This window comes from Alosa pseudoharengus, unplaced genomic scaffold (genome assembly GCF_046254945.1).
Source record: "Alosa pseudoharengus isolate Yale_2024_CS ecotype anadromous, Long Island Sound unplaced genomic scaffold, YU_APseudo_1.1 YU_APseudo_1.1_scf_19, whole genome shotgun sequence".
Classification (NCBI taxonomy): Eukaryota; Metazoa; Chordata; class Actinopteri; order Clupeiformes; family Clupeidae; genus Alosa; species Alosa pseudoharengus.
Genome location: NW_027468657.1, coordinates 32,269,793 through 32,295,352, shown reverse-complemented (window position 1 = coordinate 32,295,352; position 25,560 = coordinate 32,269,793). Strand labels below are relative to the sequence as shown.

General features: G+C 39.2%; 4 protein-coding genes across 5 annotated transcripts; all 4 read right to left on the bottom strand.

Annotated features, from left to right (window-relative positions):
• Positions 1 to 1,371: 1,371 nt before the first annotated feature.
• On the bottom strand, positions 1,372 to 3,957 carry fgl1 (fibrinogen-like 1). Its single transcript, XM_076292414.1, has 7 exons — positions 3,789 to 3,957; positions 3,249 to 3,420; positions 2,971 to 3,130; positions 2,778 to 2,875; positions 2,578 to 2,666; positions 2,146 to 2,333; positions 1,372 to 2,048 (listed from the first exon to the last, which is right to left on the bottom strand). The coding sequence occupies exons 1-7, from the start codon at positions 3,855 to 3,857 to the stop codon at positions 1,889 to 1,891; spliced, it is 936 nt and encodes a 311-aa protein (XP_076148529.1). The 5' UTR covers positions 3,858 to 3,957; the 3' UTR covers positions 1,372 to 1,888.
• Positions 3,958 to 4,709: 752 nt separating this feature from the next.
• Positions 4,710 to 7,713, bottom strand: asah1a (N-acylsphingosine amidohydrolase (acid ceramidase) 1a). The gene is made up of 13 exons (XM_076292413.1): positions 7,573 to 7,713; positions 7,348 to 7,394; positions 7,176 to 7,266; positions 6,916 to 7,002; positions 6,646 to 6,799; positions 6,493 to 6,538; positions 6,257 to 6,401; positions 6,113 to 6,167; positions 5,923 to 6,004; positions 5,679 to 5,810; positions 5,456 to 5,579; positions 5,243 to 5,299; positions 4,710 to 5,114 (listed from the first exon to the last, which is right to left on the bottom strand). Exons 1-13 carry the CDS (start codon positions 7,642 to 7,644, stop codon positions 5,025 to 5,027), a joined length of 1,182 nt encoding a protein of 393 aa, XP_076148528.1. The 5' UTR covers positions 7,645 to 7,713; the 3' UTR covers positions 4,710 to 5,024.
• An 869-nt stretch (positions 7,714 to 8,582) lies between these two features.
• On the bottom strand, positions 8,583 to 12,392 carry med29 (mediator complex subunit 29). Its single transcript, XM_076292412.1, has 4 exons — positions 12,177 to 12,392; positions 11,613 to 11,671; positions 11,394 to 11,478; positions 8,583 to 8,911 (listed from the first exon to the last, which is right to left on the bottom strand). Exons 1-4 carry the CDS (start codon positions 12,306 to 12,308, stop codon positions 8,684 to 8,686), a joined length of 504 nt encoding a protein of 167 aa, XP_076148527.1. The 5' UTR covers positions 12,309 to 12,392; the 3' UTR covers positions 8,583 to 8,683.
• A 6,169-nt stretch (positions 12,393 to 18,561) lies between these two features.
• On the bottom strand, positions 18,562 to 23,414 carry LOC143133239 (uncharacterized). 2 transcript variants are annotated; one of them, XM_076293015.1, is made up of 11 exons: positions 23,264 to 23,414; positions 22,243 to 22,584; positions 22,027 to 22,164; positions 21,874 to 21,936; positions 20,921 to 20,995; positions 20,659 to 20,748; positions 20,474 to 20,533; positions 20,189 to 20,235; positions 20,014 to 20,104; positions 19,495 to 19,525; positions 18,562 to 19,347 (listed from the first exon to the last, which is right to left on the bottom strand). In XM_076293015.1, the coding sequence occupies exons 1-11, from the start codon at positions 23,319 to 23,321 to the stop codon at positions 19,236 to 19,238; spliced, it is 1,107 nt and encodes a 368-aa protein (XP_076149130.1). In that variant the 5' UTR covers positions 23,322 to 23,414; the 3' UTR covers positions 18,562 to 19,235. The 2 variants fall into 2 exon arrangements, with proteins under 2 accessions (XP_076149130.1, XP_076149131.1); XM_076293016.1 differs by having other exon boundaries at positions 20,198 to 20,235; positions 23,264 to 23,413.
• Between the last annotated feature and the right edge of the window lie 2,146 nt (positions 23,415 to 25,560).

The window sequence follows — 25,560 nt, the reverse complement described above, 5'->3', positions numbered from 1 at the left end:
TTCTTACATAAGCACACTATCCTTATTGGATTAACTTCAGATAAAGTGTCTCAAGGAGACCCCAACCCAAGGACCTAAAGTCTGTTGCCAGTGTGAAACTTTCCAGGAGGGAACAAGCTCCCTCAAATCCCTGTCAAGCAGCTTATGGTATACTGTAGGGCAATACTATGGTGAGTGCTTATTTCAAGTAAGTCATTTCTCTTGGTCAGGCTCCAGTTTCTCATGAGCTCATATAGGTTACTTCCTCACCCTGAGCCTAAGCCTACTTCCTATGAAGTACCGCCCAAAGCTGTCCTCTGCACCTGACCACCACACATCAAACAGCTGTTTCTGATGGCCTGCCCTGCCACCATGTCTAAACATAGGTCAAGTCAGGAGAGTAAACAGTGGGTCCTAAACCTTGACAGGATCATCTGCACTACTAGGACTGCCTGACATTCTCTATCCAGTGTTTCCCACATAATGAGTTCTATTTGTGGTGGTAGGTGATTGTACAATTTAAATAATACAACATAGAAAATCATTGTGTGGTGGTGAATGTTGATATTGTGGTGGGCCACCACAAATAAGGCAATGTATCGAAAACACATGCCATCTTCTGTCTTCAAAAGCTATCAGTCATCAATCACCGGATACTAAGGACAGTTAATCAAATATGTACACGCGTTATTCATAAAGATGGTACATTTCTTAAACACTCAGGTTAATTTACTCTGACAAGTATGGGACATAAGAAGAAGAGAATAAAAGTTCTGTAGGCCTTTCATTAGGCCAATGAGTAAAATGGCACATCAAACCTTTGCCAAAACTGGCCCATGATGTAAACGGAGCTCAGCTGGACAAACATTGATTCCATACCAATTTCAGTAGCCTAGGCTGTGGAGTTCCAGGGGAGAAAATTCAACATCTAAGTTAGGCCTACTAGCAATTTGCCAAGTAGACTAGGCCTAATGTTAACAAAAACACTTTTCAGGGAAGCGATGGATTGCCCCGTTTAAAGCTCAGGTAACACTGCCACAACAACTTATGAGCATGTAGGCTAGCCCTTGAAGAGAAATACTGATTGGGATAGTTCAAGTTTACCTGTTTCAATTGAATGCCGGCATCTCAATTTTCGAATCCCAGTTTATTCATTATGTCTACGCCATGTAGACACACTAATTGAATTTAAGAAGCACCTGCTTAACAATTGGATGTAATTTCAGTTATTCGGTGAATCCTCACACGTTTCGCTATAGAGCAAATTCATAGCATGTAGCCTCCTGGTGGCTACTTTTAAAGTCTTCCTCTCTTCACCTGCATGGATGATGGCGTGGCCAATTAGTCGCATTGTTACCTTGACCCTGTAGCCTATCTGAAATAAGATAAGATTCAAGATTCAAAAAGCTTTATTGTCCAACATGTTCCCATGTTAGATTTTTTTCTTTGATTGAAGGCAATGAGAGGCACTGTATCTTCTGCCTGATGGTAGCAGTTCAAAACACATTGGTTGAGGGGGTAGGAGGGATCCTGGAGGATGGAATTTGATTTCCTTTCCACTGCTTCAATGTACAGAAATGTCTGCTGTTTTTGTGGGATGCTGATGATCTTGCCCACCTGGTTGATTATCGCCAGCTTTCACTTGCATCTGTTTGTTAGGAGTGGCTACCAGTGATGTTAAACAGATTCTATCATTGTCTGATATACTGTTGATAAAACACCTTTATTTACCTACTGGATAGCAAAACCAAGATACATTAAATCTTGATAACTTTATTAAGTACATAGTAGGGATTGGGATTGGTTATGATATTTACATTAACTATATGGCTAATCAGTTATGATAGATGCTGTTTCTATTACAGGATACATTCTGGGATCTCCCTTGATGATATTGTGTAAACTGCCACTACACTTCATTCGGCTCAAAGTATGATGGTCTGATCTTCATGACCACAGACTTCAAGGAATACCACCATCCATGCCATGTGTACCAGACTATCCCATTGTCAGTCACAGAACTGTATGGACCTTGATAGTATACTCCATTCAGGTTGGCAGAGTGACATCTGGTGGCAAAAGATGAAACAACCATTTTAGTGAAATTGATATTTGAAAGTGACAGATCTATAAACAGCGAGCAGTGTTAAAGATGGAATAGTATACCTGTTAAACCACCAACCAGATTTGTCCTCTTTGGCGCAGTTGCGATCATAACGATCGTTGTCATTGTCAAAGGTGCTGAACTTCATGCCCTGATGGCTGGCCCACCACTGGACCTCAGGATGGTAGCTTCCTGCTAGAGAGTTCCCAGCATTTCCTTTGTACTCCCCAAAGTTCAACTGATATTTTTCCTTTGGAAAGAATCTACATGTCAACTGGTAGGCCTACACTATTAATTGATTAAAATGTGTAATGTAAATTCATTTAGTTTAAGAACATTTTTAGTGAGATATTATTCATTAAATTACTGTGATTGTCAGGTCTAAAATAGGAGAAGATAATTACCCATGTCCTTCCTTACAGTTATAATCAGAGTATCTTAACATTATATGGTTGTAATGGATCATACAAATCTGCAGGTCAACAAAACAATACCTGCTCGCTTGAAACTTTGAATTTCTCGTAGACTGCATAGCGGTAGGCCCCATCAAAATCCTCCAGGTTGATCCTTAGGTCATAATCAGCTACACAGTAAACATTTGAATCAGTAAATTAAATTGTCTATAGCATATATATATATATATATGTCTTCATTTTGTGCTATTGCACTTCAATGTTTTTTCAAATGAGTTTACCTTGTGAAGTCAGATAATACAGATTGTCATTCCCTAACCAGAACTCCCCATTTGCTGACTCCATGTCTCCGAAGCCCTGCTTGTAGTCATCCCATCCCCTTTGAAAACATCTTGTCTTGTTACATGATCAAGGACATTGACATTTTGTTTTTTGCCCTAATCTTTAACATTTCCAATCACAGCCTCTTCTTACCTCTCAAAAGACTCTTTGCCATCTTTGCGTCTTTGGAGGACTGTCCAGCCACCGCCTTCTGACATGTCACAGTACACCTTTATCCGGGATGGGCTCCTCATGGGTTTGATCATGTAAAATCCACTTGCTTTACTGCCATTGTTAAAGATCTGTGCACAGTCTGATGAATAAATTACAAGCTAGGGTTGAAATAAAGTGTGAACTTCATATATAATGATCACAGATAGCTCAACAAATCAAGCCCTCAGTACCTACACATACAGAAAAGCATAATTTACCAGTGTTTTCAGTTTGACCAGGCAGCTCAATAACCTCATCCGCATCTGCAGATGTCTTATCGTTCAGGATGCGTAAGCGCTGGATCTGCTGTTGCTGCTTCTGAAAACGAGTCTCTAAGTGCTTCAGCTGAATGCGGAGCCTCTCTGTCTCCTGCTGGCACTCGTCTGGGACCTGTCCTCAAACACAGCAACCACACGCACAGGGCAGGACAGGGGCAATACATCACCTGTCCTCAAACACAGCAACCACACGCACAGGGCAGGACAGGGGCAATACATCACCTGTCCTCAAACACAGCAACCACACGCACAGGGCAGGACAGGACAGAGGCAATACATCACCTGGTCATTGGTGTCTAATGCTGGTAGAACGGGCCTTTCCCATTTTAAAGAAATTATTTTTTACAGTGACATTCAGTTTGTGGTTATTGAACAAGGCATAGATTGATCATGTATATCCAGCAGATTCATGTAATAGTAGATACCAGGAATTGCAATGGAAAAGACAACATCTACTCTTATTTCATAGTCCATACTTACAGAGTGGGATTCGTTCAAAATAAAAAAAATAAAAATCAGAAAGTTCACTGATGGTTTAATCTTAACCATGATGAAATCCACAGGTATATTGCTCTCAAGTGGCTCTTCGTGAAATGGTGGAGAGCACAAAACCTTGAACTAGTGAAGACGCAATCTTGTCCACACTCTCCACAAAAACAAAACTATGTCTCAACATCCAATAGAATCCTGGCAGAGAAGAGAAGTTCTGAGTGCTGAGTCATTACTGAAGGAGAGTCAGAGACCAAACACCATCTCATGCTCTCCTTGTGTTCAAAAACTATTTTTTAACAGAAATTGACTAAAATCTTCATTCTTGCATTAAGATATAAATAGTTTGTGACATTTTAATTCATAAATTGTACATAGAAGTACTCGAAAAAGCCTGAAAGGCAAACCTTTCAACAATCTGGTGTGAATTGAGACAGAGATGGGATACCTGATTAGCAACAGATATGGAGATAAAAGGGGAATGGGAAAAAAGTAGCTGAGACAAATGAAAACCGTATGTACCACAAGGAAGGTATTGTATATGTACCACAAGAAAGTTTTATTATTATTATTCTCTAAATATCTTTCTCAGGACATATTTAGTTCATGACTACCATTCTCAAATGAGTTTATGAAGAGTAAATAACTTAGACTCAAACTCAGGACCCAAACTTTACCTACCAACAAATAGCTGGTGGACAATTGTTTTGATCAAAAAGTTGCTCTTGCCAAGTGTGTGGCATTTTGATCTTGCAGACAATGCAGAAACTAATAAAACGGTCAAGACATGAGTCTCACATTTTGAGCACTGGGTAGGACTGAATCATTTCTTTGCAGCATTGGGTAGTTTTGCATTTTGCTAACAAGTCTCAAGGAATACCAGTTATTGTGCAGAACAGAAACAGAACAAACTCAAGGTCACAAATATTTTTTATTCCAAAGCTATTAGACATATCAAAGTATATTTACAAATTTGACAAAGGCATATAAGGGAAATGATTAGATTAATACACAAGTAGTCAAAAGCCAAGTGTGTACTGTGACATATTGAGGTAGTACAGAATGCATGAGACAAACACTGCATTGGCCATCACTTAGTAGTGACAGGGAATGATATGGCTGGGGACCTGGACAGAAGCTTGTGTGGTGAGGAGGTTTAACGTTAGACAACCTTCAATAGTGCCACGTGTACCGACAGACAAGGTGAATGGGGTATTTGAGCCCTGATCACCATGGACTGCAGGGATCTGGGCACTCTCTGAGGAAAGACTCCAGTTTTCCTGTGGATACCTCCATCAGGGTGGTGTAGGTAGTTAGCTGAAAAGACAAAATGTAATATAAGGACAAAGGGGAAGGCCTACATCAGTATAGTTTGAAGCAACATTCTGGAGAAAAGGGACGATACAAGATACTGGAAAAAAAGTTTAAATTGATGTTTTTCTTACCTTGTTAAGGACTGGTTTGGTTGAAAGAACATCATACAATGTTTTAAATGAAATATTCTAAGGAAAAAGGAATGTTAATTTTAAAATCAGAATTGCACCAAATGTAAAATTAGAAATGAGATGTGCAAGATGTTAGGTGAAAGAATTCAAGATCTGACTGAATTGTGTCTAAACACGCTTCAACTGGCCTGTAATAAAAAGATTGATACTCACATTCTGTGTCGTCTTATTCATGCACCTCATAGCTGGTGTCCTGCGGTCATCCAAGATGAAAGGCTTCTCCCAGTGATCATAGTTGGTCTCCAGCACGTACCACCTTCCAAGCTTCAGCTCAATCCTGAGAGAAGGATTATTCCGCAGATAATGACTTAATAAATAAAGCAAAAAAAATTCAACCCTTCAGCAAAAATTCACGCGCTCTCCGAGGTACACTCACTCCCAAACATCCAGGGCATTAACTCTGGTTCTGGTGATCACGCAGCCTTGTCCAGTCTGGTTCCCCCCAAGAATGAAGTAAGCAGGAGCCAGTAACTTGGTAAGGGTGAGCTGTTTTTTGGCGTCCTCGTAACTAAACACAGAAAGCAAGACAGGAAAGGTAGTGCTATTCTCAGATCTGGTTTGCAGGGCCCAGGGAGAAATGAAATTACAAAAGTACAGACGTGTTCAAAACGTCACTGCACCTGGTAGCATTCTCTAGGACGGAGCGTGTTAGGAAACCCATCCACATGCCGTCTCGGTTCCCCAAAATCCATTCCAAGATCCCTGTTGAAATTAGAAAAGAATACCAAAACCAGGACATTTGCATGATTTGGTATACTGAAACGCACTGCATCAACATACAAATATATGAATGTACTTTCAGACACTGACCTACATATCCCCCATCAAAGTTAAAACGCTCATTCATTGTCAGGGTGAACAGTTTCTGCAGATGAAAACAACATATTGTTGACATTTCACTGCCTGAAAGAGGTTGGAACTTGAAGATACCCACTCTTATCATTGTATACTTACAGGTCTGACACCGGTCAAAATGCCAACATATCCAGCAAAGTTGGTGGACTTGAAAACAGTAACATTGTTTCGTTTGAAGTCAATATTTACAGCGAGAGGTTTCAGCTTGTCTGTTAATGCCCAGGAATGGTTTTTGTGATTCCATCTGATAAATAAGCAAGAACGTATTTCAGACAGGTGATCCACCAGCATTTCAGTTACGAACTCTACCAAGAATGAATGTAAAAAAGCCATACCCCATTAACAAACCAAAGTCCAAATTTCGTCCATGATATAGATTTCCTGGAGACAAAACCATGTGTGACACAGTCAGTGCTAGATGTCATTTTTTTTGTTAAGCCAATATGCTAAAAAGGACAAATTACACTACAGTTTTACAGTTTGTTTACCATGTGTGTCCTCTGCTACCACTGATGTACATACAGTGAAAACCTCATAGAAGATGTTGAAGAGTATAACTTCTCCTAATGGAACTCCCGAAGCAGTTGATATCCCTTGAATCTCCTCATTAAAAGGGTAGGGCATTGAGCCCAACATCAGTGGCTGACAAAAAGAAAGAAAAGTAAAAAAATAAATAAAAATCAATTTGCATGTGGTCTTTAATTACCACATGCAAACAGTAGGCCTAATATTTCATGATTCATAATTCTGTCACTGACCAACCCGTTGTCCACCAAGTCAATGAGTTTTCCACTGGGAACAAGACTGTTAGCCAGCACCTTTATGGCCTGAATCATTGCTACAAGCTGAAAAGCGTACACCACAATCACATTAGTTTGAAAGTGTGATACAATGTATTTTTCACTGACACCATAATATCCATAGATTTCATTGACACCTAAATGTGAACAAATTAAATAAAGCGGGTTAACAACTGCAATGACCAGCTTCTGCAGTCTTTTTCAAAATCTCAACCTACTTCGTTTTTCTTCTCCTTGATCACTCCGTCCCATCTTGTAACAGGAGGCTCGTCTAGATTTACTGTATACCATTGGACAGATCCTTTGAACCTAGACAGAAGTTGATAAAGATGTAGCCTAGCCTACGGAATCCTACAACGTGTTTAACCAACAGACTGCATGGACACTTACGTCGGCCCTTTAGGTGGGTACATGGAAGTCTTGCATTCTTCTGTTTGCTACAAGAAATAAACAACAAAAATACAAATGTTATTTTTTTCATTATGGACTGCGAAAAAGCTACGTTTATCTAAAACAAATGCAGGAAGTAGGTTGCAAACAGTGGAGTACACAATATTGATATGTTTGTGGCAATGAATGTTAAAACATTCAAGAACGTAAAAACAAATCACCAACCCCATATAGACATCCTGTTAGCAAAACGGTAAAAAGCGTCCAAATAGCGCAACAAAGTCTCGATGAATTCATTCCTTCTAGAATCAAAGTTGTTTGGCGCTAACAGGGAGGAGGCTATGTTCTGTTAAAACAGCATTGGAATGTACCATTCACTAGCTCTAGGGTGCAGGCGGACAGAAAACCGCTGTTCAACACAACAACACAACACCAAAAGTCGTAGATCACAGAATATAGAGGAACTTTACCATGGCAAAATGATATGATCATTTAGTAACGTGCCAATTAATTTATTTTTTCCCTCATTACAATGACAAATAATTCATGTAACCCCGGTGGTGGAACACAGCACATGTGACAGTCTATTTTGATAAACAAGGAAGATACTTTCTCTTGTGCCATCATGTGACTGTGTTGCATGCTGTGTGTCATCAAAGTCGCCGCTCCCGGACTTCTGAAAATTAAAAATATAGGAATTTGGAAGTGAGAAGTGTGTGTGATACACGTGGGGTGAGAGGTTAGGTTAGATGCTACCTCTTTTAAAAAATACTCTCTGCAGGTTGGGATGCCTGCAATTTATTGAAACCCTAACCAAAGAGACTAGGAATATTATAGTATTTTGGGCCAAATTCTAATATTACAGGAATACTATAGATATGAATCTTATAGTATGGGAACCCTAGAGGGAATGATATGAGGTATTAGAATACCATAGTCATCAATAATAGTAGTAGAAATATATACATATTACTATAGAAATCTTATAGTATTACTACAGCACTTTTTCGTGAGGAAATGTAAGCAGATATCTGTGCTTGCTAGACAATCACAAGAAATCAGGTTATTTTCATCGCATTACACACCGTTAAAACTGGGCTGCTGCAGAGGTTCAATCAACATAGGAGAGTAATAACAGAAAAAAAATATTGATGTGTTGAAGGCAAATCAGTCTTGCTACTTTGTAAGGAACTGTACTGTTCAGTGTTGGTGAAGAATGAGACAAACAAGCTGTAGAGTACAGTAGGCACAACTGTATCTGTGTTTTATTACTAAAAAAAGATCAATGTAAATAAACATTTATGACAAAACAAACACATTTTATACATGTCCATAATCACATGATCCCCTGTTGCTGGTTCTTAGACAAAATCTTCTTTGAGCACTCCAGCAAAGCATTATGGATGTCCTTTGCACAGGATATCTGTGATTTGATCATACTGAGGTACTGGGTGTATGACAAAGATTCTGTCTGCACTGTGTCTGGTTTGGTGGCTGTGGGGACCAAGTTGGGCGAGTGTTTGGCGCTGTCAATGCTCTGAGAGAGGCACTCATGGGCCAGCCGCTAGAGAATGAGAGTGAGAGAGAGGTCACACACTGGAAACTTACCAGGAGTGTCATGTACAGTATGATCATTTAAATGCCATGTAGTTTAATATAAATTAAATTCTTAATTTGTATAGAATATACAGCAGATACACTTTCAACATAGTTTCACCAAACAATAACTCAAAATTATAAAGAAGTAAAAATCATGTCCTCATAACAAAAACATACGAATTTGGAATGCAACATGTAGGATACATTTATTGAAAGATTGAAGCAATAAACTGCCATCCCACTGTGTGACACATGATGTTTCGGGAACATGAAAAAACATTGCTGGGATTACTTTTGGCGCAGCTGTGGCCTACTGGTTAGTGCTTCGGACTTGTAACCTTCGAACCCTGACCTGTAGGCACGGTTGAAGTACCCTTGAGCAAGGCACCTAACCCCTCACTGCTCCCCGAGCGCCGCTGTTGTTGCAGGCAGCTCACTGCGCCGGTGTTCCAGTTTAGATGGTGAGCAGTTTAACTGGTGATATTTGCATAAAATCAGTGAATATTCAACAAGACCCTGCCTACTTCTTAATCTGCTCTGCCTCCGATAGTGCAGGTTTATATTAGGCTACATTTTCACGAAGTGTTTGCAAGTGAGACAATATAACAGATATCGCTGAAAACATCACCAGTGTATGTCTAATACATGTCCGTTTAAGCATTATCCACAAATATGACACATACTGAATGAATGGAAAAAATAAAACTAGCGATCTAGCTGGGATTCGAACCACGCATGGACAAGAAAGTTGATTGGATTAGCTGTTACATCATCTATACCACTACACTACTAGCCGCTGAAATTGATGCCAGATTTCTATGTATATATTGAACTGTTAGTCAAAGTTAACACAGGTTAACATAAGTGAGAAATATACGCCCATGTTAACTGGTGCCATCACAATTTAACATGGGCATATGCAAGCCTCAAAACAACAAAATAGGTTCATCTTTGCCTCACATACCAAAACCTAACTGATGTACAACAAACTGGCATGTCCCACTAACACTTTATTCCGTTTTGGGGGTTAATAATATGAAATACGTCAGTCATGTGCAAAAATTATCATAACTTAGTGTCATGTCTCGGTGAAGTTATGCAGTGAGCTGTCTAATGATTTGAAGTGAACACATGAAACTTATTTTCTCCGAGTTAAATATTATTTAATTTGTTGGTCCTAATTTGACGACACAAAATGGTTATCATGGTAGCATATATTACAAAACTTTGATGAGAGAGTTTGATGACAGATGTTGCTGTTTCAGATTCCCACGTAGCCTAAATTAGAAAATAGTTTAGCCTACTTACTGCTCGTTCAGCAGCCTGTTGCAAAACATTCACTTAGCCTAGATGTTTGCTATAATGAATATCTTGATCGATTGACAAATAAGCTGTCACAAGACAACATAGACCTACATTCATTTAATAGGAACACCATGCTATTGTATAGATACAAAATAACCAGTGGTGCAATTGGTTAGCAGGGTGGACTATTGCTGCTAGTTTGCTATTTTAGTGAGCAGTTCGAGGCCTAAGTGATCTTCATAATTTTTGCTTTCTGCACAAAAAACGAGCAACGTCTGATGGGGTCATTTGTTACTGTTTGTGATGCAAAATTACTGAGGCAAAATTAATCTGCATTATTCAAGGCATGCATTCGCTGTGTTTGCTCATGTTATAGGCTATCACCAGTTAACATGGACATCAGGATAGCTAGTAAGCTAGTAGACTAGTCTAATAGACTAATGACAAGTGTTACTCTCTGTGGCGTAGTGGTGATAGTGCTTACTGCTTAGAACATTTTGCCTCAGTGAGACTCATGTTCGAAACCCAACAAAACCTTCGCTGATTTACTTTGACACATTTCCTGTTTGCACAACATTTTGTGTGGATGCTTAAGCAGACATGCATTATACATAGCGATTCCCGCATGTTTTCGGCAAGATCTTGCTTCATATTCTGTCACGCACTGTAGGCTTGTGAAAATGTGAATATCCAGCACTGGAAGGGCGGAGGCAGAGCAAAGCGTTGTTAACAAGTAGGCAGGGTCTTGTTGAATATTCACGGATTTTATGCAAATATCACAAGTTAACCTGCTCACCATCTAAACTGGAACACCGGCATTAGCGTGTGCTTCACCTCACTGTGTGTTCACTGTGAGCTGAGTGTGTTTCACTAATTCACGGATTGGGATAAATGCAGAGACCAAATTTCCCTCACGGGATCAAAAGAGTATATATACTTATATACTATATACTTTCCCCAAGTACTTATGATGGTTATGTGGTCACCTTGTATGATAAAGATAAAGCACTAAGCATTTGCAAATGGCCGAGAAACATCAGCACTAGACTGTTTATTCAATAAGTTAAAGGTGGGGCACAAAAAAAAAATGGACATGCACGATTACATATGTTTTGGAATATAAGCCATCTTTGCATACTTACCAAGCAGAGTTCCACCTGGTCACATAAAGCATAGAACTCCTCAAGACTCTTATCAAAACGCTGTACTGCTGCATCATTGCTTTTGCTGTAGGGGGAGCAACATTACAGTAAAATACACAATTTAAACAAACAGCTGAAAACAACCACTTTGACACAAATAAGTAGTGATGTTAGCACGTTGCATTTTCTTTACGTTATCAAAACAATGAGGATACTCACATTCCATTGTCAATTGCTGTGTTGTGTTGGAAGTTCAAAGAGGCAATGGTCATGACATTCTGGTTAGAATGAATAAAAACGCAGGTTGCTTAGTTAATACAGCGGAACACAAAAACCATAACAATGAAGGTGAACCAGAGGTTTAAAAGGAGACAAGAGACTAATCTAAACAAAATGTGACCAACGATTATTTCTCCGGATAGCGAGACAGGACGGCGGTTTCTGGAGCCACTGTCCAAGTCATCCCTCCCCAATATTTACGGCAGAAACACATGACAGTAACAAGGAAGAGTTAACTCTGGTTAACTCCAGCTAGCAGCTTCGTTACTTAGCCAGATAACATTATTCTACTTCAGGCGTAGGCTAATAAATATGCACGTGTTTTGCACGATGTTTCACTTACTTAGCTAATTAAATCACATCTCAATATAGGCAAGTTTCAATGTCTAATGTTAAGTTCTATGGCGTACCGTTCGTCAGCTGAACAAAAAAAAAGACTACCATCTATAAGTTAGCTAGCTCTAGCTGGTAAGTTACATGGTTGCACTCAAACAATGGACTAACCTGAAGACTCTCCTTTAGCTGTGGTATTAACATCTTAAAACGGTGAACAGGATCAAAGTCTTGTTGTTGACTAAGCTGTTGCTGAAGACCTGCAGCCTGAGGAGGAACACCAGGCTGTTGTTGAGACGCCATAGTATGATCAAAGATAATTAATGCGTAGCAAGATGGGTCGTCCTAGTTCATGTCTATGAGCAGAGCCCGTCTATTTAGACATTTTCTATCTTCTTCTACTTCTTTCCTTTAATGGCAGATTACATCGTTTAATTGATGTATACCGCCACCTACTGTACAGGAGTGATGCTATTGGAGGTTTTGGCTATTCAATCAGAAAGGTGTAAAAATAAATCTAGAGATAATAGATAATAACAAAACAGAAACCAACAAATAAACAACCAATCAAAACAAAACCAAAAATTTAATTATTTTCATTAACTCAGTGTTTTTCAGGAAAACAAATAAGGCTCTAATTCTATCTACTTGCATTCTTTGTTCCCCAAGAATATCCTCTATGTTCTCATCCAATTCTTGCCATGTTTGTCTCTGTTCTCTGTATCTTCCACATCTAAACAAAACATGCCCCACATCTTCCAGTGTTTGACACTCTATGCATAATCCATCACCTTTTCCAATCAGTTTTAGTGTTGCATTTAGTCCTGTGTGTCCCATTCTTAATCTTGTGTCAAAGTGGAGTTCAGTCAGAGACGGGCTCTGGTTCAGTCCCCGCCTGCACAGGGGCGTGTACTGCTACCCTATTTGCATACATTTCCAGGGACAGGAAATGGCCTCTCAGGAAGTATCTTCGTAATCAACCATCTTTGGTATGATCAGAGCCCGTCTACGGAGAGCCTGGAGACTCTGTATTAAGTCCCATTGTACCGAATTTTGGCTGCAGTTCCACCAGAGTTCCACTGGGGGCGATCGCCATGAGTGCAGAATGAATGGGAGTCAATGGAGCTAGACGACTAAATTTGTCTCTTTCACCTGATTGTCGTTGACAAATCTCAGATTTTAATTGTAGTTTGTATAACTTCAACATGGGTTATAGGTCAAAAGTTAAATGAACGAGTCCTTATGTCCTTTTGATTTCTTACAGGTTGGGTCGTTGTCAGGGTTGGGTAGTAACGGATTACATGTAATCTGGATTACGTAATCAGATTACAAAAATCAAGTAACTATAATCAGCCCAGATTACAATAAAAAATTGTGTAATCAGATTACAGTTACATTGTTGGGGATTACCTGATTACATTTTATCATGCAAGCAATGCAACTTTTTAATGATAGCCTAGTTATCTTTTAATTCGACAAGCTTCGGGCTTGCTGGTTCGATCCCCGACCAGTAGAAAAAATGTGGGCGGGGGAAGTGGTTGAGCACTGCTCTCCCATGCCCACATCTACGGCTGAAGTGCCCTTGAGTAAGGCACCTAACCCCTCATTGATCCCCGAGCGCCGTTGTAGCAGACAGCTGACTGCTCCGGGTTGGTGTGTGCTTCACCTCACTGTGTGTTCACTGTGTGCTTCACTAATTCGCGGACTGGAAGACCAAATTTCCCTCACGGGATCAAAAGAGTATTACTAACGTATTTACTATTGGGGCAGGTCTCTCGGCACACTGCCTGATCTTTTCCTCCTAATCTTAATGTAGCCTCTTGTTTTAGTGTCACCGTTTACTTTGAGAAAGTCACCAGGTCCCCCTGGTTGAAAAACATCCCAAAGGAATAATTTTCTCACCCCCACAATTGAAATAGACATGGTGTCCGTGTCATTCAATCTCAGGCCATGTCCCTGGGTCAAAAAAATCCAGCGAAAGCTAAATTCATTGTCCAGGTGTGCCCTTATAAAGGTTAAGCTGAGTTGTGCATGTTTGGAGAATAGTGATCCATGATCACATCCATGATGACTAAGTGATCAATTTTGGGATGGGGAAATTTTCAACCACCAAAATACCACCCCCAAAGTAGAGAATAGCTATAGAAATGTATTAGTTTTGGGTGTTTTTCAGACAATGGGACCTGGTGACCTCAAAGTAAATGGGAACACTAAAACAAGGGGCTACATTAAGATTTTTGGAGGAAAATATCAGTTAATTCACACAGGAATGCTTTACTCAGAGCAAAGATTATTTTAGATGTAATGAAATAATAAACAGAAAAACTGAATGAGAATTCTTTCATCAATTCAGTGGTGGTGTCTTTTACTTAAGGGACATATTTATTGAAGTAATCTAAAAGTAATCCTAAAGTAATCAGATTACGTTACATGTTTTTGGTAATCCTGATTACGTTACTGATTACAAAAATTGCCATGTAATTTGTAGTCAGTAATGGATTACATTTCAAAGTAATCTGACCCAACCCTGGTCGTTGTTGCCCATAACACGCTAGCATTGTGCTAATGAATGACGTCATTGACACGTTTGAAAGGCTTTTTAGAACAATTAAGTGACTTTAAAAAATATAATACTCAACCAAGTGTATGTTCTTTGCCTCCCCTTTCGAATACAATATTCAAATTACTTGAAAAAAAATTATATCCCGAGAAAAGTGGATTTTGAGGGGTACAGCTCCATAGACCTCCATGCATTCTGCACTCGTGGACGAGCGCCCTCATGTGGAACCACAGGATGAACTGCAACCAGTTCAGAAACTGGAAGTTTTCCAAGAGTGGCAGTTCTCCCCTTATTAGACATTCTCTGGTATGATGATGTTACTCTTCTTCTTCTTCTTCTGACTAATGGCGGATCATATCTTCACGATATATACTGCCACCAACCGGACTAGCCTACTACACAGGAGTGTGTAAAAAGGACGTTGGCAAGTGACACATTAAATCATAAAACAATAACAAAACCAACACCCCCCCCCCCCCAAATTCTTCTACTTAAATAATGAATTACCTGCTTCTTTTTCCCTGCATTCTCTTCCCAGTGTAGACGCAGACTACTAGCCCTTACAGACTTTCTGTGCTGACAGGGACTCCAGAGGGACCATTCATGGTGGTGGAGGACCTGCTGTTAGAAAGAGGACACAGAGAAAACATCCTGCATTTCACAGGCAAAAGGGATGAAGTGTTTAAGCGAAGAAGAGTTAGCCAGACCAGAGACCATAGCTAACAGCCAGAGTCCTGAGGTGAGCACAGGGGAGGTGTCTCTCCGAGGGACAGCGGTGAGAGAAGCTGACAGAGACTAGGAGACCTGGTGCCATTGTATGGGTGATCTCCTTTCACCGCGTCTGTCTGCTGGTCACCATGGGCCTCTTGGCCAGGATCACCATCCGGCTACTTCTGCAGGTAAAAACTCAAGGCAGAGGAGAAGGAGGAATGGGAAAACAAGGGTGATTAGGTTTAAGATGTCCTGGGTTTTTAAAATGATTGTTTAAAATACTCTATGTTTGAAAAAATATTGAAGGGAATCAGGGGGAGCCAGTTCAGTCGTCTTTGGCAAATAGCCTAATAGACGGCCCCAGCAGTGGCGTGACTGGCTGGGGCACCTGCACCGTACGCCGGCGACCCGGGTTCGATTCCCGCCCCGTGGTCCTTTCCGGATCCAACCCCGACTCTCTCTCCCACTCACTTCCTGTCAGTCTCCACTATCCTATCTGAGTAAAGGCATAAAAAGCCCAAAAAATATACTTAAAAAAAAAAAAAATAGCCTACTAGACACAGGTGAAGAACAGTCTGCCTCAGCCAGTAGGCTACAAGCACAAACCCTTACAAAAAAATAACTGCATTACTTCAAGTGTCAAACTGCAGATTTCTGAATATCAAAAGCGCTGTTTTGGAGGAAATATTTGCAGTTCTTATGCAGAAAATGCAGTATTTTGGACACAACAAATCGGCAGCATAACAACAAATTGTACAGCATAGTACTGTACTTTACTGCAGAAATGCAGTATTTTGGACATGAAAATACTAGGCTACTGCACTATAGCCTACTGTAGTATAACTGAACTGCAGTTATTTTTTGTAATGGGATATGTACAGCAAGCATCAAAAGCAAGCAGCCCACACCCTAAAACTGGGCATTTAGCTGTGAAGGTGATTCATACGCAATTATTTTGCTTTCTCCTAGTCCTTTAAGGGGAAAAACACTATATTTGGTAATTTCCGTAGAAATCCAAAATGGGGCGGGATGATTGTATTGGGAGCACTGAGGTGTCAGATGCGACTGTTAAAAAAATGGTTACAATTTGGCCCTCAGAGTTCAGGTTGGAGGGCCCCTTAGCAGGATTTAGCTTAGGGCGCCATGGAGGTCTGAACCGGCACTGCAATCTATATAGGCATGGTTTGGAATTTATATATCTTTACAATACACAGTAGCATGTAATAAAGTATACTCATATGCTCAGCTGAATTACTGTTACATTACTGTAACTGTAAGTTGAATATATGAAATGCAGTATATTCGGCTCCTCTGTCTAAAAAAAGACAACTCTAGGCCTACTTGTTACATGAACTGATCAGTTTTGTAGTTTCACACTTTAGAAAAATGCCCCATGGCACACACACACACCACATTGATTTGAATGTTCTGAATACATGCAAGTGCTAAAGGAAAGCAGCGGGACTGAAATAAAACTACTTTCTTGTGAACATTCTAAGAATCATGTATTGTGATCTCATAGAGAATCTACCTGTCATCAAATTCTATGTTGCAGCAACACCATGGAAACGAGTTCTAATTAGAACAGAAAACACAGTGAAGTTTCATATTTCACTTTGCTTTGTAGAGTGCGGTTGCTTTTTGAGTTTGCTCATTCATTTGTTGTGTTTTATTGCTCCAAATGGTTTCGAAACGCCTCACCATCATTGTGTTGGCCCTGTGCTACCTTCAGTGCGCTGACTCAATTCGCCCTGCAGCTGACGGTCAAACAGGAACAGGATGCTCATAAGAGAGTCAAGGAAACCTCAGTTAGACCCATGGACGCTGGGCCCTGCTCCAAGGAGCACACACTCCTCAAGAGAGGACCATTCATGGTGGTGGAGGACCTGCTGTTAGAGAGAGGACACAGAGAAAACATCCTGCACTTCACAGGCAAAAGGGATGAAGTGTTTAAGAGAAGCAGAGTCAGCCATACCAAAGCTAACAGCCAGAGTCCTGAGGTAAAGAGAGCAGGGGAGGTGTCTCTCCGAGGGACAGCAGTGAGAGAAGCTGTCCACAGAGTGGAGACAGAGACTAGGAGACCTGGTGCCATTGTATGGGTGATCTCCTTTCACCGCGTCTGTCTGCTGGTCACCATGGGCCTCTTGGCCAGGATCACCATCCGGATACTTTTGCAGGTAAAAACTCAAGGCAGAGGAGAAGGAGAAATGGGAAAACAAGGGTGATGAGGTTTAAGATGTAGTCCAGGGTTTTTACCTTTGTTATAGTTTGGAAAACCAAATGTGGGAGATAAATTGTTGCTGATGTGTTCCTCCATTCTTTCACAGGACACAAATGCGCCAGAGGAGTGCAAGTCTGAGGGACAGAAAGGGTCGAATCTGCCTGGCACCTGCCCCATCACTGTGATCCAGAACGGAGATGGTCCTCACACAGCCACCGCCAGGAGAAAAAGGAGAGGGGTGCGGAGCTGCAAAGACTGCTAAGCTTTCACCTCTTCCCATCAACATATAGTTTTAAATTTAAAACGTTATTAAACTGATTATTTTTCTGTAACATGTATCAAGTGTCAATTCAAGACCGGTCTCGAGATTGATTTCTGCTTTCTCGGACTCGTCTCGGACTTGTTCCTTCAAAGAGTCGGTCTTGACTACTATAATTTCAGACCGAGTCCTCGAGACCAATGCATTTTTTATGTTCATATAAAAAAAACACACAACACATAACAACAATAATAATAAAATGCAATGTTGATGGGCATTATTTGAAAATTACATCCTATTGTGCAATGCAAAGATACTGCCGTCAGAGCTGTTTATTTATCTCAATGGCTCTGCTGCCGGTGAGTGTCAGTAGGTCAGTGTCAGTGACTTCACTGCCTGGTGTGATCACAGAGCGACGGCAAGATGAGCAACGAGTCTAAGACTGCTCCTCTAAACAATTCCCAATCTAGCTTAGTCTGTGTTTTTTTGGTCTTGGTCTCGACTCGATCTTGACTCCTAAAGGACTCAGTCTCGACTTGGACTTGCTTCCTCAAAGACTCGGTCTTGACTCGGACTCGACTGTATTTGAAAACCAAAAGAATTGGTCTCGACCCTTCAAAGACTCGGTCTTGACTCGGACTCGGCATAGGCGGTCTCATCCCCATCACTACTACAATATACAAACCATAACTCATAAGAAATGCTTAATGAACTAAGTGCATGCACATTTTAGGGACTGCCTAGAAAAATGAATAGTTTTAAACCTATGCAAGGGGTTTTACATAGCCTAATTAAATTCAAAATGAAAAACTCACAATTGTTTATTTTTTTTATTTCCAGTTTACACAGCACACACTATATATCTGTGGAGCAATCATAGGCATGTTGTGGAATTCATATATCTTTACACAATCTAATACACAATAGCATGATAATACTCTTATGCTTAGCTGAATAACTGTTAACGTTGACGATGAAAAGTTGAGTGTTAATATTACTATGAAATATAAAATATTCACATGTAATAAATTCATACATTTTATTACTCAACTTCCAACTTCCCTTTCCCTTTTCAACACATTAACACGTGAACACATTAACACGTGAACACATTAACACGTGAACACATTAACTGCCATTTGTATTCCTAGAAAAGCCACTGTCTTTGATGAAGACATCTAATTAACACATTACCAGTGCAATGCACAAATCCTTTTGATTTAAAGATGCATTAAAATGTTATAGAGTCATATACATTATACCAATACCAATATATTCAGTAACTTTAGTGTAATGTATTTATCTAACTATATCTAAAGTAAAAAGAGACAGTATAGAAGGGAATAGTGAGGGATCCACCTTTAAAAGTGTATCAGGCTGAAAAAACTATAGTTCCTTGAGTGAAATTAGAGCTAAGGGTGCTACATAATGATTGTGTCGATGGTGTTGTTCACTGTTACTTCTGTTCACAATAGTTCATTACAAGGGATGCTGCAAGGAATCTATGATCTCCATCGATAGCTCACTGCTTGGTTGGCCTTGGCTGGAGTCAGAGTTTATTGACAGGGTTCCATTCACACTTTTTTCTAATCTGAGAAAAACAGGAGACAGATGCATCGTGAGAAAAATCAATGCATTGCTTATTGAATATGGTAACCAGTAACGAATATCTGATTATTTTTTCAGAAATGGTCATATGGTCAATTATTGTTTTGGTGATGGTTTAGAATTTTCTTACATGGTAAAGTTGCCCACTTTCAGCTGTCTCTCTAGTAAAGAAAGTTAATAAGATATTAACAAGACATAATACACATAATTTAGACCAAGAGCAATGTGAACACAACTGGTTAATTTATAATGTTATGTTAGTTTACACGGATCATTTTTACAAACCGAGTAATACAAGGTGCTGAGGTAGATAACCCAGCTTCAGAAAGAAAACAAATACATATTTGTTTCAAACATTCAATAGCCAGTCCTAAATTGGCAGGTAGACCAGCTTATTATTATTGATAGTGAACAGGTAGAGGGAATATATCGCAGGATTTACATATAGTATATAGTATATAGTATATAGTATATAGTGGTACATATATGTATATAGTCTGAACCGGACCCTGGGTTGTCCATCTTAGAATGACAGAATGAAATCTGCAATTTATGATATGGCATCTTATGAAATATAATTATGCATTATCGCTGATTAGATGCACAATCACTTCAACTGCAGCAATAACATAAACAGTTTGGTACTCACTTTTGATCACCAGTATGGTTATAGCAGAAACTATAATAACAACTCCCAAAATAGGCACGATCCACCATAAAACATGGTTTCTTTCAAGCACCTGTTTATGACATTAACATTTTTCAATTAGAATTGTATTAGCTTATTTTGAGTGTGCTATGTGAGATGAGAATTTTGTTTTCACCTGTCTTACATATGGAATGCTTGCTGCTGACACCTTGACTCCAGGAGCTACAGGGTGAAGTGGAGAGAGAGAGCCAATGGTTTGCAGTTATTGGATGTCACACAATTTCTGTTGACTGCACTAAACAAGTGAGATAAGTCATTAATTAAAAACATTTTTTTTCCATATTGGGGCGCTGCAGCTGCAGCAATGTAGTGCTATAACACAAGTTCATTCAGTATTGCATATAATGTGTGTAGCATGGCCTCACACAACATTAATCTGACACATAAAAGCAGACTGTACTTGTCAGAAAAATGGTTATGTCGCTCCCTGCGGTTTCCTTTGCTATTGAATCTGGTTGCTCTGTTGTAAAGGGAAAAAAAAATGCATATTATGTTATAATGTTTATGCAATGCCATGGTTCCCGTCTCAAATAAATTCTAAAAATTTGTCTGACAAACATTGAAAACAAACATGCACTTAAGTACCTGATAGTATATTTGAGGGTTCTGCAGTAGACGTCTCAGTCAGCTCTGCCAACCAAGGTGATGAATGTTCAGCATGTGAAGGTTGTCCAACTTAATGCAAAACAATGGCAATTCATTTGAAATTGTGATGAAATGAGTCATTAAAAATATATGATATATGCTATGATATGTAGCCTAATTGCATCATTTCTAATGTTATCTCAATATAATAGTTGATCTTTTTTCTTCTTTTCTATCTTTTTCTATGCTTGTATTGACTTACTGGTTGGTCTTGGTGTAGCTTCTACTGTTGTGACAGACTGTGCAGTAGTAGTGGTAGGAAGTTCTGCAGTAGATTCTTGAACGGAAACAAAATCCACAAAGCAGTATAGTATTCTTGCCCACAGCGTTTTTTACTAATCCATTCAGAATACACAAGATAGAATATGAAACCAAGGCAATTTAAAAATGTTGAGATACAAGAATGTACAAGAATGCATTAAGTAGTTGGTCCAGGCAGTGCTCTCTCAACCTATGATTACATTTCTTTTTAACGTCTCTATTCTACCTTGGTAGAAACCACAGTATTGTAATTGTTTCATTGTGCTCTTTGTTGTAAAAACTGACTATGTACAAATAGCGGGGCACTGTAGTATAAGCCAATATACACTACATATTGAGCGTGTCTCATTTCAGGGGCTACATGGTTCTAAGGCCAGATTCGTATACACTACCAGTCAAAAGTTTGGACACACCAACGCTCAAATTGATGTTTTTTTTCTTTATCTTTATTTATCTGAGTAGGTGGTTATGATTATGAAATAGCCCACATGGATTCATTTTGTAAGCAAATAAAAAGTGTAAATAAAGCTACATTTTCAATATTTTAAATTCTCCAAGGTACAGACCTCAGTCTCTCTACCAACTTTATAGTCAGCTGGAATGGATTTCCAACAGCCTTGATGGTTTTCTCACGTTGTGATTGTGAGCATTTGTTAGCTGCTTGTCTTATAATGATTTTAGATAAAAGAATGAAGTTGGCTTTAATAATATATATTATCGGCAAAGTGACGCATTGAAAATAATATATTTCTAGAGAGATTTGTATAGGTATTATAAAATGTAGGAAAAAATAATCAAATAAAAAACTATGAATAAGTATGTGTGTGTCCAAACTTTTGACTGGTAGTGTATGTCACAATAATGTATATTTTTAATGCCAGTTTTAATACATACCAAATATGATCCATTCAGGTTCTGTGAATGTTGTGATTCCTATAGTAGATACTTCTGTAGGAGCTGAAAATAGAACAAACATTATAAGTCAAACTACACTACACCTCAACTTTTGTCTCCAACATCTGTCCTGAGGGTTTAGCATAGCCTTACTTGTTGCCACAATGGTTTCTAAGGTAGTGGTCTGCACAAGTGTTGTTGGGGCTTCTGTTGTAGTTGTTGTTTTGGGGGCTTCTGTTGTTGTGGTTGTTGTTGTGGTTGTGGTTGTTGTTGTTGTGGTTGTTGTTGGAGCTGAAAGTACATACCCCATTAACATTAAAAAAAAAAATTCTGTTTTTTTAGTACAATGGCACCTCATGTTATACTGACCAGCTTGTATGCGGAGGTCCACATGGGTTTTCTCGTCATTGAACCATCCTGGTATATCCACCCTGCAGCCATAGGTACCGCTATCCTGCTCTCTTGCATTCATGATCGTTAAAGAAACATCCCCCACATTTCTGTGTCTGTTGATCAGCTGATACCGTAGTGACGATCGTGAGGTCACTGTTGAGCCCTCTGTCTGAATGATCTGATCACCACAGCCTCTTGATGGCAAGAGGCCTTTGCCCCAACAGATGGACAAAGAGCCGTAGTATTTGCCATCATATTTGCAAGGAAGAGTAACACTCTTTCCTGCATATCCATAGACAGTAACTGCTGATCCATCAGCTGAAAAACATCAAAAGACCATACAGTCAATTAAATAAAAATACAGCAAAATAGAATTTGTTAATATGAAACATTGCCTGACACACTGCAAAAACGGGCTATCTAATAAAATCTAACCAAGTGTTATTAATCTTATATCAATATGAAAATATCTAGTTGGTATTGTTTTCAGAATAAAGAAACTTACCTTTACGCTTTCTCATAAAATCATTTGACTTAATTAAACAAGAGTGACTTATTTTAAGACGTCTTATCATGAAAACAAGTACATTTGGGTGCCAGTGCAATAAGCAAGTTTGTCTTAAAAACAAGCAAATTTAACTTGATAAGACTCCTTAAAATAAGTAAAATTCTCATTCTTATTAATGAGAGAGCGCTAGGTACCGGTATATTTTATCTTAATATCAAATTAATAACACTTGATTAGATTACTTTTTTTACTGTGCATGCTTCATTTAAACACAAAATAGACTGTTAGATATGTGTTATTCTAATAACCACCAGAGGCTTCAATGACAATGGCCTGACTAACAACAAAACACACTAATGAAAGGCCCATGCTTCATGATAACAATGTAGTCATACAGTAACAGTACTTGCCATTGCAAAGCAGTTAGCATTTATTTATATTACACTGCATCTGGGGTGTACTTTAGAATGTTCATATGAGATATCTTACCAATGAGCTGACAGAGAAGCAGCCAAGTGAAGGAGGTGCAGAGCTGATGGTTCATCATGGTGGAATCCTCTCTGAGTGCCCAGCTGATGGTGTAAACTCTTCCTTTTTTATCAAGTGACTCTCTAAATCAGCCAACATCATCAATAATGGTAAAGGTCAAGGAGGTCAGCAAGTGAAACAGTTTCTATTCTGCTTGACAAACACATTTTTTGGAAAGGGGAAATGGCAATGCCCTGTGTTTAAAATGTTTACCAAAGTGCCAAACACCATTCATCACACTCAAAATAATAATAATGACAACATATGACAAATATGGATGTATATGATCGTAGTCTTGCGATTTACAGTATAGGATTATTTACTAACCTGTTGACAACTGAATGATGCAAACTTTCATATAGTTTCAAAATTAGTATGTTTCAGCAGTCAAAATGAGCATTTATCTTGTCCTGTGGGTTTTTAAAATGACCATAAGGTCCTGTATCATTGGAAAAGATATAGCTTGTATTGAGGTATAGCCATATTAAGCCACCGTAACAGTAAGTTGTCAAAAAATAGAAAGAATGCAGACATTCTATTGATCATTTGGAGGAAAACAATGTGATCTGGAAGTGGAAGTTTGACAGAGAAGTTAGGTCTTGAAACTTACAAGCTGGGGATTTTCCAAAAAAGCTATGAGAACTGTCTCCAAACTTGATTTGTAAGCAGATTGCAAATGGTACACAACTGGCATATGTAAGCAAAATCTAAATGTTTCACTAAGAAATGTAAAAAAAAAACTGAGTCCAGGTAAAAACATTATTGTGTTTTAGTTACAGTATCAGAACAGTGAGTTACCATAATCACCCATCCAGCTTGATCAACAGATACTTTATTGATCCCCAAGGGGAAATTCAACTAAATCAAATATCAACATAGTGTGCTTAAGGATGATCAAGCATGACAGGGCAGGGACTGAGCCTGTAATTCAGTGTGCATTGTAAGGTGCTCTATGAGAGTGAGTGAGTGTCACGGTGATGGTGCAAATAAGTCCAACAGTGCGGGGGGGGGGGGGGGGGGCAAGATGCAATATACAGTTGAAAGGGTGGGGATAGTGCAATATCAGTATAGGCTGAGGTTTAAGATTAACAATAAATATAGTGCAGTGCAATGATCATGTATTAATAATACTATTGTAACTGTAAGGTTGAAGTACATGAGGTAGATGAGCAGAACAGTGTTGATTGACTTGTTCAGTGTGAGGGCGACTAGTGGACAGAACGTACACAAACATGGAGAAGGTGAAGAGGCAGACAGACTATGCAGAGAAGTCCATCTCTCTTCTACCCTTGAGTGAAGCGTTCAATGGCCCTGGGGACAAATGACTTCCTCAGTCTGTCAGTTGTGCATGACAGTGAGATGGTAGTAAAGTGTCTTAGATCTCACTTAGTTTGCAACAATGGGAAATGTGAAGTGTGCTTTTAGAGGTCAGAGGGACAATGTGGTGCATTTGCGGTTGCCACCAACCAATCTATGTGTTAGTGTATAGAACAAATCAACACCTGGATGTCTCAAAATGTTCTTCAGCTGAGCAAAGAAAAAACTGAAGTAATTATATTTGGTAAAAAGGAAGAAAGACTTAGGGTTGCCACTTTCCTTGACACAAAAGGGTTGAAGGCAAAGGATACTATTAAAAATCGTGGTGTATTAATTGACAGTGATCTAAATTTCAACTGCCACATAAAGGCAATAACTAAATCAGATTTTTACCACCTCAAAAATATTGCCAAACTTAGAGGGCTGATGTCAAAACATGATTTAGAAAAACTCATTCATGCATTTATCTCCAGCAGGGTTGATTACTGCAATGGACTGTACAAGGCTCGTAGCGTAGCCTTGGATTTGTCTGTTTGGTTTCAGCACGGTGAGCTCTCACTGCTTTATACTGCCTCTTGAAGTTCCAGGCAGTTCCTGAATATTCCAGTCAGTGCCAAAATGTACCACTGTGTGTCACCCTGGAGCATGGGGATGACGTCACAGAGATTCTAAATTTGGATTTGGTGAGCAATATGGATTCTTTGCATATTGGTTCACCAACTCACAGGATACATTTAAATGAAATTGATGTCATGTTTATGAACACTTATCATTAAACAGGTGATGTATTCAGGAAGGTGATTTTAAAAATACTCAGGCTAAAAACAAGCACGGCCATAGTGAAATTTGCAAACTGTACTGTGTCCTAACACGTACATACATTTCATCAAGGGTTTATATTTTTGAAAAAGAAATATATTTATCATAATATAAACACATCT